At 39.1% G+C, this 13,120-nt stretch overlaps 1 protein-coding gene across 2 annotated transcripts in view; it reads right to left on the reverse strand.

Annotated features, from left to right (window-relative positions):
• Positions 1-13,120, reverse strand: part of lad1 (ladinin) — a 111,590-nt gene that overhangs the window by 66,821 nt on the left and 31,649 nt on the right. For both annotated transcript variants that reach the window (XM_063065560.1, XM_063065559.1), the window contains exon 3: positions 8,076-8,259. In XM_063065560.1, the coding sequence (XP_062921630.1) occupies positions 8,076-8,259 (184 nt within the window). The remainder of the gene's footprint in view (positions 1-8,075; positions 8,260-13,120) is intronic.

Here is a 13,120-nt window from a genome sequence, read left to right on the forward strand (position 1 = left end):
AAATGTTAGGCTGCAGACTTCAAAGAGCTACTCAAGTTCCTGATTAATCTGAGGATTAAGCATTTAGATTCATGTGATTTTTGGTTTAAACATATGACAAAGGCAGAAGTTACTACCAGATGCTGTCCTATAAGCAGCCCAGCGAAGCACCGTGAGGACAATTTGCTAAAAGATCACTGTACAGTAGCAACTCAAATCTTCTGTTGAGGAGATTTTGGATAATCTGATAATCTCCAGCACCCAGAGCATGCCCTTTTCTCACTGTTACCATCGGGTAGGAGATACAGAAACCTGAAGGCACACACTCAGCGATTCAGGAACAGCTTCTTCCCCTCTGCCATCCGATTCCTGAATGGACTTTGAAGCTTTGGACACTACCTCAATTTTTTAATATACAGTGTGTTGCCCTTAAGACATTTATTTGACTTTGTTAGGTCTACGCTTTAAGTGATTTGTTTGTAACTATTTTCTAGTTAAAGTTAAAGGTTGATAATTATGTTACAGTTTAACAAAGGTAAGTTCATTGTCTATGGTATATCGCGGCATGCGATGACATCATCTCCGGTTTGGCCGCGTCTTATGTGTAACCTCCGGTTCAGGAAGGTGTAGAGACGGGTGCCATGCGCGCAGCATGATCGTGAAGAGCTCCGTTTCTACCCACAAAGAAACATTATAGAAGCAACGCCGTAAGTTCATAAGAATGTATTTGAAGTAAAAATATTAACGTGGTTTCTGTTAAGGAAGTGGCGGTTGGGGCAGCGCGCGTGCTGGCTTTTCAATTTCAAATGCGGGGTCGGCTAGAGCCCGATGGTGGTTTGACGGAACCCGCCCCCCCCTCGCCCGTTACTCAGGGCGGCTGGAGACATTCGCTAAAAGAAGAGAGCATGCGTGGTCTCCAGAATGAAACAGATGCTGTATATGTTTGTATATTTTCATCAACAGTTTTCACCATATGATGTTAATGCGGAAGAGTGAACAGTAAATGGTTAACCTTACTACGACTCTGTCTTCATTGGCTCTGGTTTAACTTGGTGCTTAGTCAGAGTTTCAACACACTGCACGAGAACACTACATACAGTATTTCTGTTTTTGCACATTTTTAAATGATCTATTCAATATACGTAATTGATTTACTTGTTTATTTATTATTATGTTTTATTTTATTATTATTATTTTGTTTTTTTCTGTCTCTGCTAGATTATGTATTGCATTGAACTGCTGCTGCTAAGATAACAAATTTCACGTCACATGCCGATGGTAATAAACCTGATTCTGATTCATACTCTAGTGATCATAAAGGGGTTTATTTAATTATAAGACGCATGAACAGGATCTGTATTCAGAATTGCTCCTCAGAGCAGGGGAATCTTGAGCTGGAAGGTATAGGTTTCAGTTAAGAAAGGAGAAACTTAAAGGATAAGATTTTCCCTATACAGTACCGAGTGTGGTAGCTGCCTGGAATGAGCAGTCACATGAGGCAGATAGGGTATAACATTTAAAGTGCATTTGGACAGGTGCTTAGGTAGGAAAGGCAGAGAGAGACACAGGCCTAATGAAGGCAAATTGGATTAGTGTAGAGAGACAGTAGAGTTAGCATGGATAACATGGGTCAAAACTGCCCTTTTCTGTACTGTACAATTCAATGATTCTCAATTTAATGTGCAACTCATAACACTTCCAGTGAGCATATAGAAATTGACTTGTATCGAGCAGAAAAAAATGATCAGTACCTTGTGATCCAGCTTGTACTTGGGATCTTGTCTGTGTGAAATTTATGCCTACTGAGAAACTGGACTGGGCACTTCATGTGGAAAACCATGCAAGCACATTTAAAATTTTCTGGCATCAGACATGCACCAATGTCACTACTATCTGCATATCACCAACTTCATTCCATAAATAGGAGCTCAGAACAGAGATATTGTGGAATAGTCTGCCTTAACTTGGAACACACCTTGCTCATATGTCACTTCTCATGACTTCTCAGGGATACAGTGCAAATATTGGAAGGTCAGATAACTTGGAATAGACTAAAGGACACCCCAGTCTATTATAAAATCCACAGTGCTTAACAACTAATTCCCCAGTTTCACTGCTGAGGCATCCTTGTAACAGGTCTATCAATGGTAGCTCACCATTTAAAGCCAATCAAGGTGGGATAGGTATCTTGGTCAAAAGGCAATGACATGCCCATTAATAAAGTAAGTCTTCAGAGATACTTCACTGGATCACTTTGATAAACATTTTATTTGCAGTTTCAGGTTTCCCAGTCTCCCAAGCCTATCAACACTGAGATACATGAAGTGTTGGTGCTCTCATGGCTAGGTTGCTTTCTGTATGGAAATCAAAGTCACAGTGACACTGAGCTCCCTCGCTGCAAATTTTGCCAAGTTGGCGGAAGGATTGTTCTTAAATGTTGTTTGATATTGGATCACCTACACACAGCACTAGTGAAAGGATGATTTCTTTCACTTTGATTTCAGAGACAACAGGTGATATCTTGGATATTAGAAGCCTGCATTATTGGCATTTGACATCAATGTCCATAATATATTCCATTTAATAACCCAGGTAATTTATTTAGTCTAATACAGGGGTCCCCAACCTTTTTTGCACCGTGGACTGGTTTAATATTGACAATATTCTTGTGGACTGGCCAACGGTGGGGGAGGTGTTCAAGTTCAACAGTGCGTGACAGGGAATGAGGAAAGGTGCAGCTGACTCATATTATTTCATATCGCCAAATCATATTGTTTCCTCGCGGCCCGGTAGCACATGCTTTGTGGCCCGGTGGTTGGGGACCATTGGTCTAATGCAACAAGATTAATGAAGGATCTGATTAATAATCCTCTAGGCCTAGGGGTGGTGAACACAATATGATAGAGGCAATTTGAGGATGAACGCCATGTCCATGATCAGTACCTTTAATGTGAAGAAATTGAATTATAATGGAATAGAGAGGCATTGTCTAAGGTGCACTGGATAAACAATCCTTGAGACAGGTTGATAAATGAATAGTGGCAGATATTCAAGTTGCTGGTGGGTTTATAGTGCTCACCAACAGTTTATCCTACTCAAAAAGAAGGATTCCATTAGAAAGAAGCACAATCCATGGTTAACAAAGAAGGCAAAGGATAATATTAGAACAAGCCCTTCAACTCCATATCTCTCTATCCACTGCACATTCATGTGCCTAAGAACCTCTTAAACATGTCTAACTTACTTACCCACATTACTTTCTAGGCATCCACCAATCTCTACTTGAAAAGCTTACCCAGCTCATCTCCTTTGAACATACTATATTGCCTCACTTTAAATGCATAGCCTCTAGTATTAGACAGATCAACTGTGGGAAAAAGATACTGGTTCTCCACTCCGCCTCCCATAATCTTTTAAATTCTATCTGGTCTCTGCTCACCGTCTGCCACTCCATAGAATACAACCCAAGTTTATCCAATCCATAAAATGGATATACAAAGTGTAGGGTATACAAAGTGTAGGGTATACAAAGTGCCAAGAGCTCATGGTAGAATAGAGGACTTGAAGTTGGACATATGTTTTTTACGAAATGGCACACAGTTAAATGATGAGATTCCTGTTCAAATGCCAACAGGAAATATTCAAGCCTTGTTTCATTGCAAATTTCAGATGGAAAACATATTTATTCTTTTCCAGATATCATTTTGTCCTTAGATGGAAAACATATTTATTCTTTTCCAGATATCATTTTGTCCTTTTATTCCTCATTTTTGCATGTTCCTGTAACATTGCTAAACATACTTGGGAATGCCCAATCCAATTTCTAGGCAGCCAACCAGAAAAGGCCCCCTTTATTCCCACTCTTTGCCTCCTGTCAGTCAGCCAATTTTCTATCCATGCTAGTATATTTCCTGTAATACCATGGACTTTTATCTTGTTTAGCTGCCTTATGTGCTGCTCCTTGACAAAGGCCTTCTGAAAATCCAAGTAAACAACATGCACTGATCTTCCTTTGAATTGCATATCTGTTACTTCCTCAAAGAATTTGAGCAGATTTGTCAGGCAAGATATCCCGTTCAGGAAACCATGCTAACTGCAGCCTATTTTATCTTGTGCCTCCAATTACCCTGAAACCTCAGCCTTAATAATGATGTCTCTGTTTAGGGAAATATCTCCTTTTTCATTACCCTCTCCAAGTCTCCATTAATTTTAAACATCTCTTCTAAATCTCCCACTTGCCTGGACACCATGACCTAATAAACTTAATTCTCTATTCCTTCCAACATGCTTGTAAATCTCCTCTGAATCAATTCTAGTACAATTACTTCTTTCATCTAATATGTGAAATATCTTAGGATGAATAAATAACAATGATACATTTATGGATAAACTAGATGTTTTTATCCATAAATGTATCATTGTTATTTATTCATCCTAAGATATTTCACATATTAGATGAAAGAAGTAATTGTACTAGAAGTAATTGTACTAGAAGGATAGAGAACATTGAGCTTACATCAAATAAAGTGACGGGAGGAGACTCATTAGGAATAAACTTGCCAGCATAGACAAACTGGAATAAATGGCCTTTTTTTATGGGCTGTAAAGTCAATTTCACTCTATGAATCACTCTCTTGCAATTAATAGAAAAGCGCACCCAAAATGCTGTAGAAAATTAGCAGGTCAGGCAGAATCTATGGAGGGAAATGAACAGTTGACACTTTAGCCTGAGACCCTTCATCAGGACTCGCAATTAATAACCTAGGCCCTGCAAGCGATAGAAATGTTACTTTTAAACAAATGCAAAGATGCTTTGGTTCTTCCCCTTTTCTGTGCTGTTTCTACTAAATCACCACTTTTGGCCACTTTGAGTTTTAGTTCACATTGCTTATGCAAAGTAAAGGGAATGAAGTTCTAGCAACAGTCGCTGGAAATCTGCATTGTTACAACATTCTTCCGCAACAATCATCATCATTCCTCAGTCTGACTTATAATGTTTGTATGCTGTTTTGGAGAGAGTATATTAACTGGCTGTATCACAGCCTGGTATGGAAACACCAATGCCCTTGAATGGAAAATCCTACAGAAAGTAGCGGAAATGTCCTAGTCCATCATGGGTAAAGCCTTCCACAGTACTGAGCACATCTACATGAAACACTGTTGCAGGAAAGCAGCATCCATCATCACTGAACCCCACCACCCAGGTCATGCTCTCTTCTTGCTGCTGTCATAGGGAAGAAGGTACAGTAGCCTCAGGACTCACATCACCAGGATCAGGAACAGTTAATACCCCTCAACCATCATGTTCTTGAACCAAAGTGGCAACTTCACTTGCCCCATTACTGAAATGTTCCCACAACTTATGGATTCACTTTCAAGGACTCTTCATCTCATGTTCTTGATATTTGTTGCTTATTTATTTATTATTATTATTTATTTCTTTTTTTGGTTGCACAGTTTTTGTCTTTTGCACATTGGGTGAACACCCAAGCTGGTGCCGTCTTACATTGATTCTGTTACAGTTATTATACTGTTGTGGATTTACTGAGTATGCTCACAAGAAAATGAATCTCAGGGTTGTATATGGTGACATATATGTGCTTTGACAATAAATTTGCTTTGAACTTTGAACTTTCCCATCTTCATAGCTATTACCATGATATACTATACATTCCTAACAGCCCTGCATCTAATTTTTAGCCCCAGATGTGGAACTGCATGCACTTAGTGGCCACTTTCTTAGGTACAGGAGGCATTCGTGGTCTGTGTATATGGAAAAGGATTGGATTGATCACAAACTGACTGATTGTGGAACTGGATAACGAGGTTGATTTTGCTGAAGCGTATATTCATGGATTTCTGCTGCTGTAGTCTATCCACTTCAAGGTTTCACGTGTTGTGCATTCAGAGGTGCTCTTCTGCACTTCACTGAGGTAATGTGTAGTTATTTGAGATACTGTTACCTTCCTGTCACTTGAACCAGTCTAGCCATTCTCATCAAGAAGGCCACAGAACTGCCCCTACCCGGATGTTTTTTTCAATTTTTCCTATCATTGTTGTGCATGAAAATCCCAGGGGACTGGCAGTTTCTGAGATACTCAAACAACCCAATCTTGCAGCAACAATCATTCCACGGACAAAGTCACCTAGGTCAAATTTCTTTCTCGTTCTGACGTTTGGTCTGAACCACTGAACATCTTGACCATGTAAGCATGCTTTGCTGCATTGAGTTGCTGCATCGTGATTGGCTGATTAGATATTTGCATTAATGTGCAGATGTACAGGTATACCTAATGGCATGTCCACTGAGTGTTTACCCTTTCAAGGGGAAAGGACCTTCCCTATTCCCTTTGGAAGTTCAGATACATGAGCCTGTAAGACTTCCCAGATGTCCCTGATAATGCCAAGGTCTGGCAAGCAAGAATCCAATAAACCCGTGTAACTTCCTGTTTATTCATTATATAGATAACTTTATTCCAGATAAAATTCCATTATTCCAGAATACTACATTATTTTTCATTCAATGAATAAGACTACCTAGCTCCATATGATTAAAAGTGGAAAAGTCTCCAGAAAAATATTGGGCCTGGAAACAACCTGACCAAGGGCAACATCCTCCACACTTTTCATGAAACTACTTCTTTCACTTCTTTTATGTCATCTTTCTCTTTCAAATGTGCTTCTGCTACTGTTGGAGCCCATGATCTACATTATGGTGGTGTGCTTTTCAGACTGATTGAGTGATATGGTGCTTTGCTGTCTCTGATGGTGTTTCAAATGAAGAAAACTGCCTTGAGGCCAAGAAGCCTGGAGACAGGGCACGACCTATGATCGACTCCACTTCTTGCCGTTCTCACCAATTAAAGTGCCAAAGTTGATTGGAATCATCAAGGTGAGTGCAGGAGGCAAGTGAGTGTTCAGCACCATCTACCAGCTTCTCACTCGCTACCGCCAGAGGAAGGTGTCTGCATGTGACAGTCCCTCTTTCCCTCTTGCTTGCTGCTCCTGCAGGAGTGTCCCTGAATAAGAATGATCTTTCTCTCTCCTGATGCTGTCGGAGGGATGCTGCCAGAGTCCTATGTCTGAGGCAAGGTTTAATCAACGCGGTTTGTCAATTGGATTTTGTAGTTATCGTTATGATGTGTTTCTGCTTTCTGGTCGCTCCTTTTTTTGCTGCTATTTTGGGTGATTTTGCATCAGGGTGGCCTGCAGATAACAAATCTGAAAATGCCTGGAATCTTTCAATTTTGTGTTTTATGTTTTGTATATATTGCTCATTTTTTTGGTTGCCATTTGTGCAATTTGTTTTTTTTGCACATGGAAGAGAGTTCATTCTTTGGATGGGTTCCATGATATTCTTTGTTTCATGGCTGTCTGTGGGGAAGACAAATCTCAGGGTTGTATACTGCATATATACTTTGATAATATATGTACTTTGAACTTTGAATTTTTGAACTTTGAAAACTCAACTTCTTGATCCAGTTACATCAATCAGTCAGTTTGTGATTAATGCAAACCTTTGCCAAACCTAGCCCCTGATACACGTCTTCCAAAATTGGAACTGGAATTGGATTATTGTCAGATGTATGGAGGTACAGTGAAAAGCTTGCCCTGAACACTGTCCATATAAATAGGATTAATACCCAGTGCATTGGGGTAGAACAAGATGAAACAATGCAGAATGCATGTTACAAAAGTGAAAAATCATTACTTTAAAAATGATTACTTTGTAAAATATTATTTGTTCAAAGTATTTATTCAGCCAGCACCTATAGCCTTTTACAAAAGAGTGCTCAGAATTTTCCACTGGTTTTTGAGTAAAAAGGGTGTTTCCCAATTTCAGAACTAATTGCCTTTATTTGATGTTCATTTTCAGCTTCAAGTCCTTAAGGGCTTTTGCTTCTTTGCTGCGTTCCACCTCACTCTTGTAGACATATGTCAAACTTAGCAGAACACAACATTTTAATTGCATGATATAACAATACAATCCCATAGCAACATGCTATCCAACTTATTGCAAAATAACTAGATGTGATATTAAGCAAATAGCAACCCTCACACAACTTTTGATTTTTTATTGTTAGCATGACACTCACCTTCAAACTACTTGCACTAGGTCTCCTACTGTAATGGTCCTCTGTTTGTTTCTCCAGTGTTTTGGTGGGAACCTCCTTCATTTCTGGCTTCTTGTTTTCATTCTCTTGCTCACTCTTGCTTTCTCCTTCAATTTCTGATTCTTCTGCATGTGTAGTCGTTACTTCTTGTTCATTTAGCTGAGAGCTTAATTATGGATAGAAGCAAATGGTTTAAAACAATTCTATTGGCTTAAAGATATTTATGATGTGCTGTAACATACTATGTGAATCAATCCCCAACTTGACCATAATTCTTTAAGGAATTCATATAGTCAAGAATAAAGTTATTTCCTGTCCCACAGTACCTTGTAATAACTTTGTTCTACAATTGTTCATTGTTTAACTTGTTCTGCAAAATGCCATCTATAGTAATCATTAAAAACTGCATTTACTGAGCTGATGCACAAGCTATAGGGAATATCTTTAAACCCCAGAATAGTGAACAAATGTGCATCTTAATAAAGAATCAGAAACCTCTGACATTGATGAGAAACCTAGCAGTGATATATAAAATTAATAAAGGTATAGTTGTATTCCCATTATTCTGAAATGATTAGTGCCTGGGACCTGCATATCTAGTGTTGGTTCTACGTCAGGGAACATTTGGCAGGCTATAACACAAAGTAGGGGTTTGAAAATGTATTTCAAAGAGCAAATTCCTCAGTAAGGACCCCCAGAATATTTGAAAAATTCAGCAGCTGGCAGCACAGATTACTGCTTTATGAATGCAAAGTTCAGAGGGTAGGATTTGAGGCACATGGTTATCAATCAAACCTGTGAAGTGCAAACTGTTGACTGTGTCAGGTGCTGTCACATCAGTTCCACAGAATAGCTGCAACCTTGGTAAATACATACTTCCAATAGGGAGGGGTAAATGCCCAGGCTTTATATGATTGGGTATGATAATCCCAGCCTAATCCAAAGTTCACATCATCCTTTTAGCAGCTAAGTATAAATTTGGAGATGAGCCAGATCTTTATGTTTACCTTGCGCCAAAGTAGGAACGGTGTATTTTAGTGCCTCTGCTTTGGCCTTCAGTCAGTGGGAGGCCATTCTAACAACTCCACTGTGAAACTAATTAACAAGCTGTAGGTACAGCAAAACACAGAACCCATTAAAGATTCAAGTCATTTCCTGCATGTGTAATTTTATTACAAAGATTAAGGTAGTCATTTCTGGAGGTTTTGTTAAATTTACACTTCTTTTTTTGTGCTACAGTATATTAGATTGGCTTTGGAAGTAGAAGCACAGAAAAAGTTAACATCCAGCAAAATTTATACTTAAAAGGATTCTTTAATATTCTTTAAAATCTGAGTTTACCCAACATCTAGAAACTACGTCCAAACCTGGAAAGGTGCTCAAAAGCCCCATATGCTACTACTCAGGGTACAAAATAAAATGTTTCAGTAAGAGCCTTAACTACTTATTCAGATTCAACCATCTTTTTGGCATTTTCCACTTTAAGCACAGTGTTAAACCATGTTTATCTGAGACAGATCCTGATGAAGTATTCTTGGGAAATAGGCATTAAAAATCTCTCGCCCTACAGATACTAGCTAACCTCTTGAGTATTTCCAGTATTTTCTATTTTTATTTCAGACTTGCATAGGATTTTGGTTTTTGAATTAATATCAGACCATTTGGTCTTAAATGGTTTTGGCTCCAGAAAGATTCCATTCGTACCATTTTTCGTTGCCAATCAACACCTTACAATTGGTTGTATTACACAAAGCTGAACATTTCACCATCTTTCTGCAATGATTTCTGGTTTTTGCTTTCAAAAGTATGAATAGATTTCTCTTATCTTTGTCCTTAGTAAAACCACTCACTAACTTTCAAAAACTCAATACTCACATTCTAGTTTTTCTTTTCCAAAGAAAGCAACTCTGCCTAGAAAGAAGACTGTCTAAAGCCACATTTTTGAGTGATATGATTCAATCTCAGACAAAGAGTCAAGATAAAACATTGTGGACACTAAGTTCTACAAAGTCAACCATTTTCCTTCAGGCTTTTCATTTGTCAACCTACCAATGCATGAAGGAGTCAGGATAATCACACTGATGCCAGCAGGCATTATAACCTGAATTTTAGATTATACACAGGTGGATGGTCACACATGCAGAAACAGGCCTTCACAATGCTTCTAATATTTGCTTCATTGTTAGTTAAAAAGGCCTGGCTGGGTTCTATAGAGATTTTGGTGTAGCATCATTAATATGCTAAAAGTTACAGGTGTGGGTTGGTTGGTAAATAGGCTGAGCTATTCAGTACAGGAAAAGATTAACGAGGGAGTCTAATTTCCAGAGTCAAGGTTCTGTGGCCAAGGGGAGAAAAAACAGGGGAAAAAAGAAATAAAAGGAAACAAGGCAGTATTCTGCAACTATACAGTTCAAGAGTGGATCTTCAGCATAGCTCGAAAAGTACCCTGTGCATCTAGAGATACCAAGTCTAGTCAAGACCTGGCCATTTTCTATGGGGAGAACATGAAGACACAATGTTAGGTGGAATGCAAGGATAGGAAAGAAACACCCTGGTGCAAAGAACATTAGACAGATAATACAGTCTAACAATAGCCGTAAGACTATAAGACTATCAGACCATAAGATACAGGACCAGGAATTAGACCATTTGGCACATTGAGTCTGCTCTGTCATTTCATCATGGCTGATTCAATTTTCCTCTTAGCCCCCAATCTCCTGCTTTCTTTCTGTATCCCTTCATGCCCTGACCAATCAAGAACCTATCATCCTATGTCTTAAATATATATAAATATTTGGCACCCACAGCTGCCTGTGGCAACAGATACCACAGATTCGCCACCCTCTGGCTAAAGAAATTCTTCCTCGTCTCCATTGTGAAAAGGACGCCTCTCTATTCTGAGGCTGTATCCTGCAGTCTTAGACACTCCCATCATAGGAAACATCCTCTCCACAACCACTCTATGAAAGCCTTTTACCATTCAATTGGCTTCAATGAGGTCACCTCTCATTCTTCTGAACTCCAGTGAATACAGCCCCAAGCCAAATCCTGGAATCATTTATGTGAATCTCCTTTGAATCCTCTCCAGTTTCAGCACATCCTTTCTGAGACAATGGGCTTAAACTGCTCACAACACTCCAAGTGAGGCCTCACTAGTGCTTTATAATGACTCAACATTACGTCGTTGCTTTTGAACTCTAATCCTCTTGAAATGAATACTAACATCGCATTTGCCTTTCTCACCATATACTCAACCTGCAAATTAACCTTTAGGGAACCCTGAACAGGGACTCCCAAATCCCTTTATGCCTCAGAATTTTGTATTTCCTCCCTATTTAGAAAATAGTCAACCCTTTCATTTCTTCTACCAAAGTCGATGACCATACACTTCACGACACATTATTCCATCTGTCACTTCCTTGCCCATTCTCCAAATTTGTCTCAGTCCTTCTGTAGCCTCTCTAATTCCTCAAACACACCAGCCCCTCCACATATCTTCATATCAGTTGCGACAAAGCCATCAATTCTATCATCCAAATAATTAACATATAACATAAAAAGGATTGGTCTCAATACAGACTCGGGTGGAACACTACTAGTCACCAGCAGCCAACCAGAAAAGTCTCCCTTTATACCCATTTTTTGCCTCCTGCCAATCAGTCACTGCTTTATCCATATCATGAGCTCCATATCATGTTAATCAGCCTCATGTGTGGCACCTTGTAAATGAACATCTGAAAATCCAAGTACACATCATCAACAGATTCTCCTTTGTCTATTCTGCTTGTTATTTCTTCAAATAATTCTAACAGATTTTTCAGGCAAGCTTTTCCCTTGAATAAGCCATGCTGATGATGATCTAATTTATCATGTGCCTCCAAGTACCCCAAAACCACATCCTTAGCAATCGATTCCAAAATCTTCCCAACCACTGAGATCAGACTTACTGGTCTATAATTTCCTTTCTTCTACCTTTCTCCCTTCTGAAGAGTGGAGTGACATTTTCAATTTTCCATTCTTCCAGAACCACTCCAGAATCTAGTGATTCTTGAAGGATCATTATTAATGCCTCCACAATCTCTTCAGGCACCTTTTCCAGAACCCTGAGGTGTACACCATCTAGTCCATGCGACTTATCTACCTTCAGACCTTACAGTTTCCCAAGAAACATCTCTCTATTAATGGTAACTTCACATACCTCATGACCCCTGACACCAGAAACTTCCAACATTCTGCTAATGTCTTCCTCAGTGAAGACTGATGCAAAATGCATATTCAGTTCATCCATTTCCTTGTCCACCATTACTACCATTCCAGCATTGTTTTCCAGCATTTTGAGGTCCTCTCTCAACTCTCTTTTACACCTTATGTATCAGAAGAAACTTCTGGTATCCTCTTTAATATTATTGGCTAGTTTACTTTCGTATTCCATCATTACCTTCTTAATGAGTGTTTTAGTTGTCTTCTGTCAGTTTTTAAAAGCTTCAAAATCCTCTAACTTCCCACTATTTTTTGCTCAATTATATGCCCTCTTTTTGGCTTTTATGTTGGCTTTGACTTCTCTTGTTAGCCACATTTGTGTCATATTGCCTTTAGAATACTTCTTCCTCTTTGGGATGTATATATCCTGTGTCTTCTGAATTGCTTCCCCAGAAATTCCAGCCAATGCTGCTCTGCCATCAATGACCTTTTCCAATCAATTCTGGCCAACTCCTCTCTCATGCCTCTGTAATTCTCTTTACTCCACTGTAATATTGATACATCAGACTTTAGCCTTTTCTGCTCAAATTTCAGGGTGAATTCAACTGTATTATGATCATGTTCCTCTAAGGCTTCTTTTACCTTAAGCTCTCTGATCAATTCCAGTTCATTGCACAACACCCAATCCAGAATAGCTGATACCCCTAGTGGGCTTAGCCATCAGCTGGTCTAAAAAGCCATTTGGTAGGCATTCTAGAAAATCTCCCTCTTGGAATCCAGCCCCAACCTGATTTTCCCAATCTATCTGCATATTGAAACCCCCATGA

This window comes from Mobula hypostoma, chromosome 13 (genome assembly GCF_963921235.1).
Source record: "Mobula hypostoma chromosome 13, sMobHyp1.1, whole genome shotgun sequence".
In the NCBI taxonomy this organism is placed as follows: Eukaryota; Metazoa; Chordata; class Chondrichthyes; order Myliobatiformes; family Myliobatidae; genus Mobula; species Mobula hypostoma.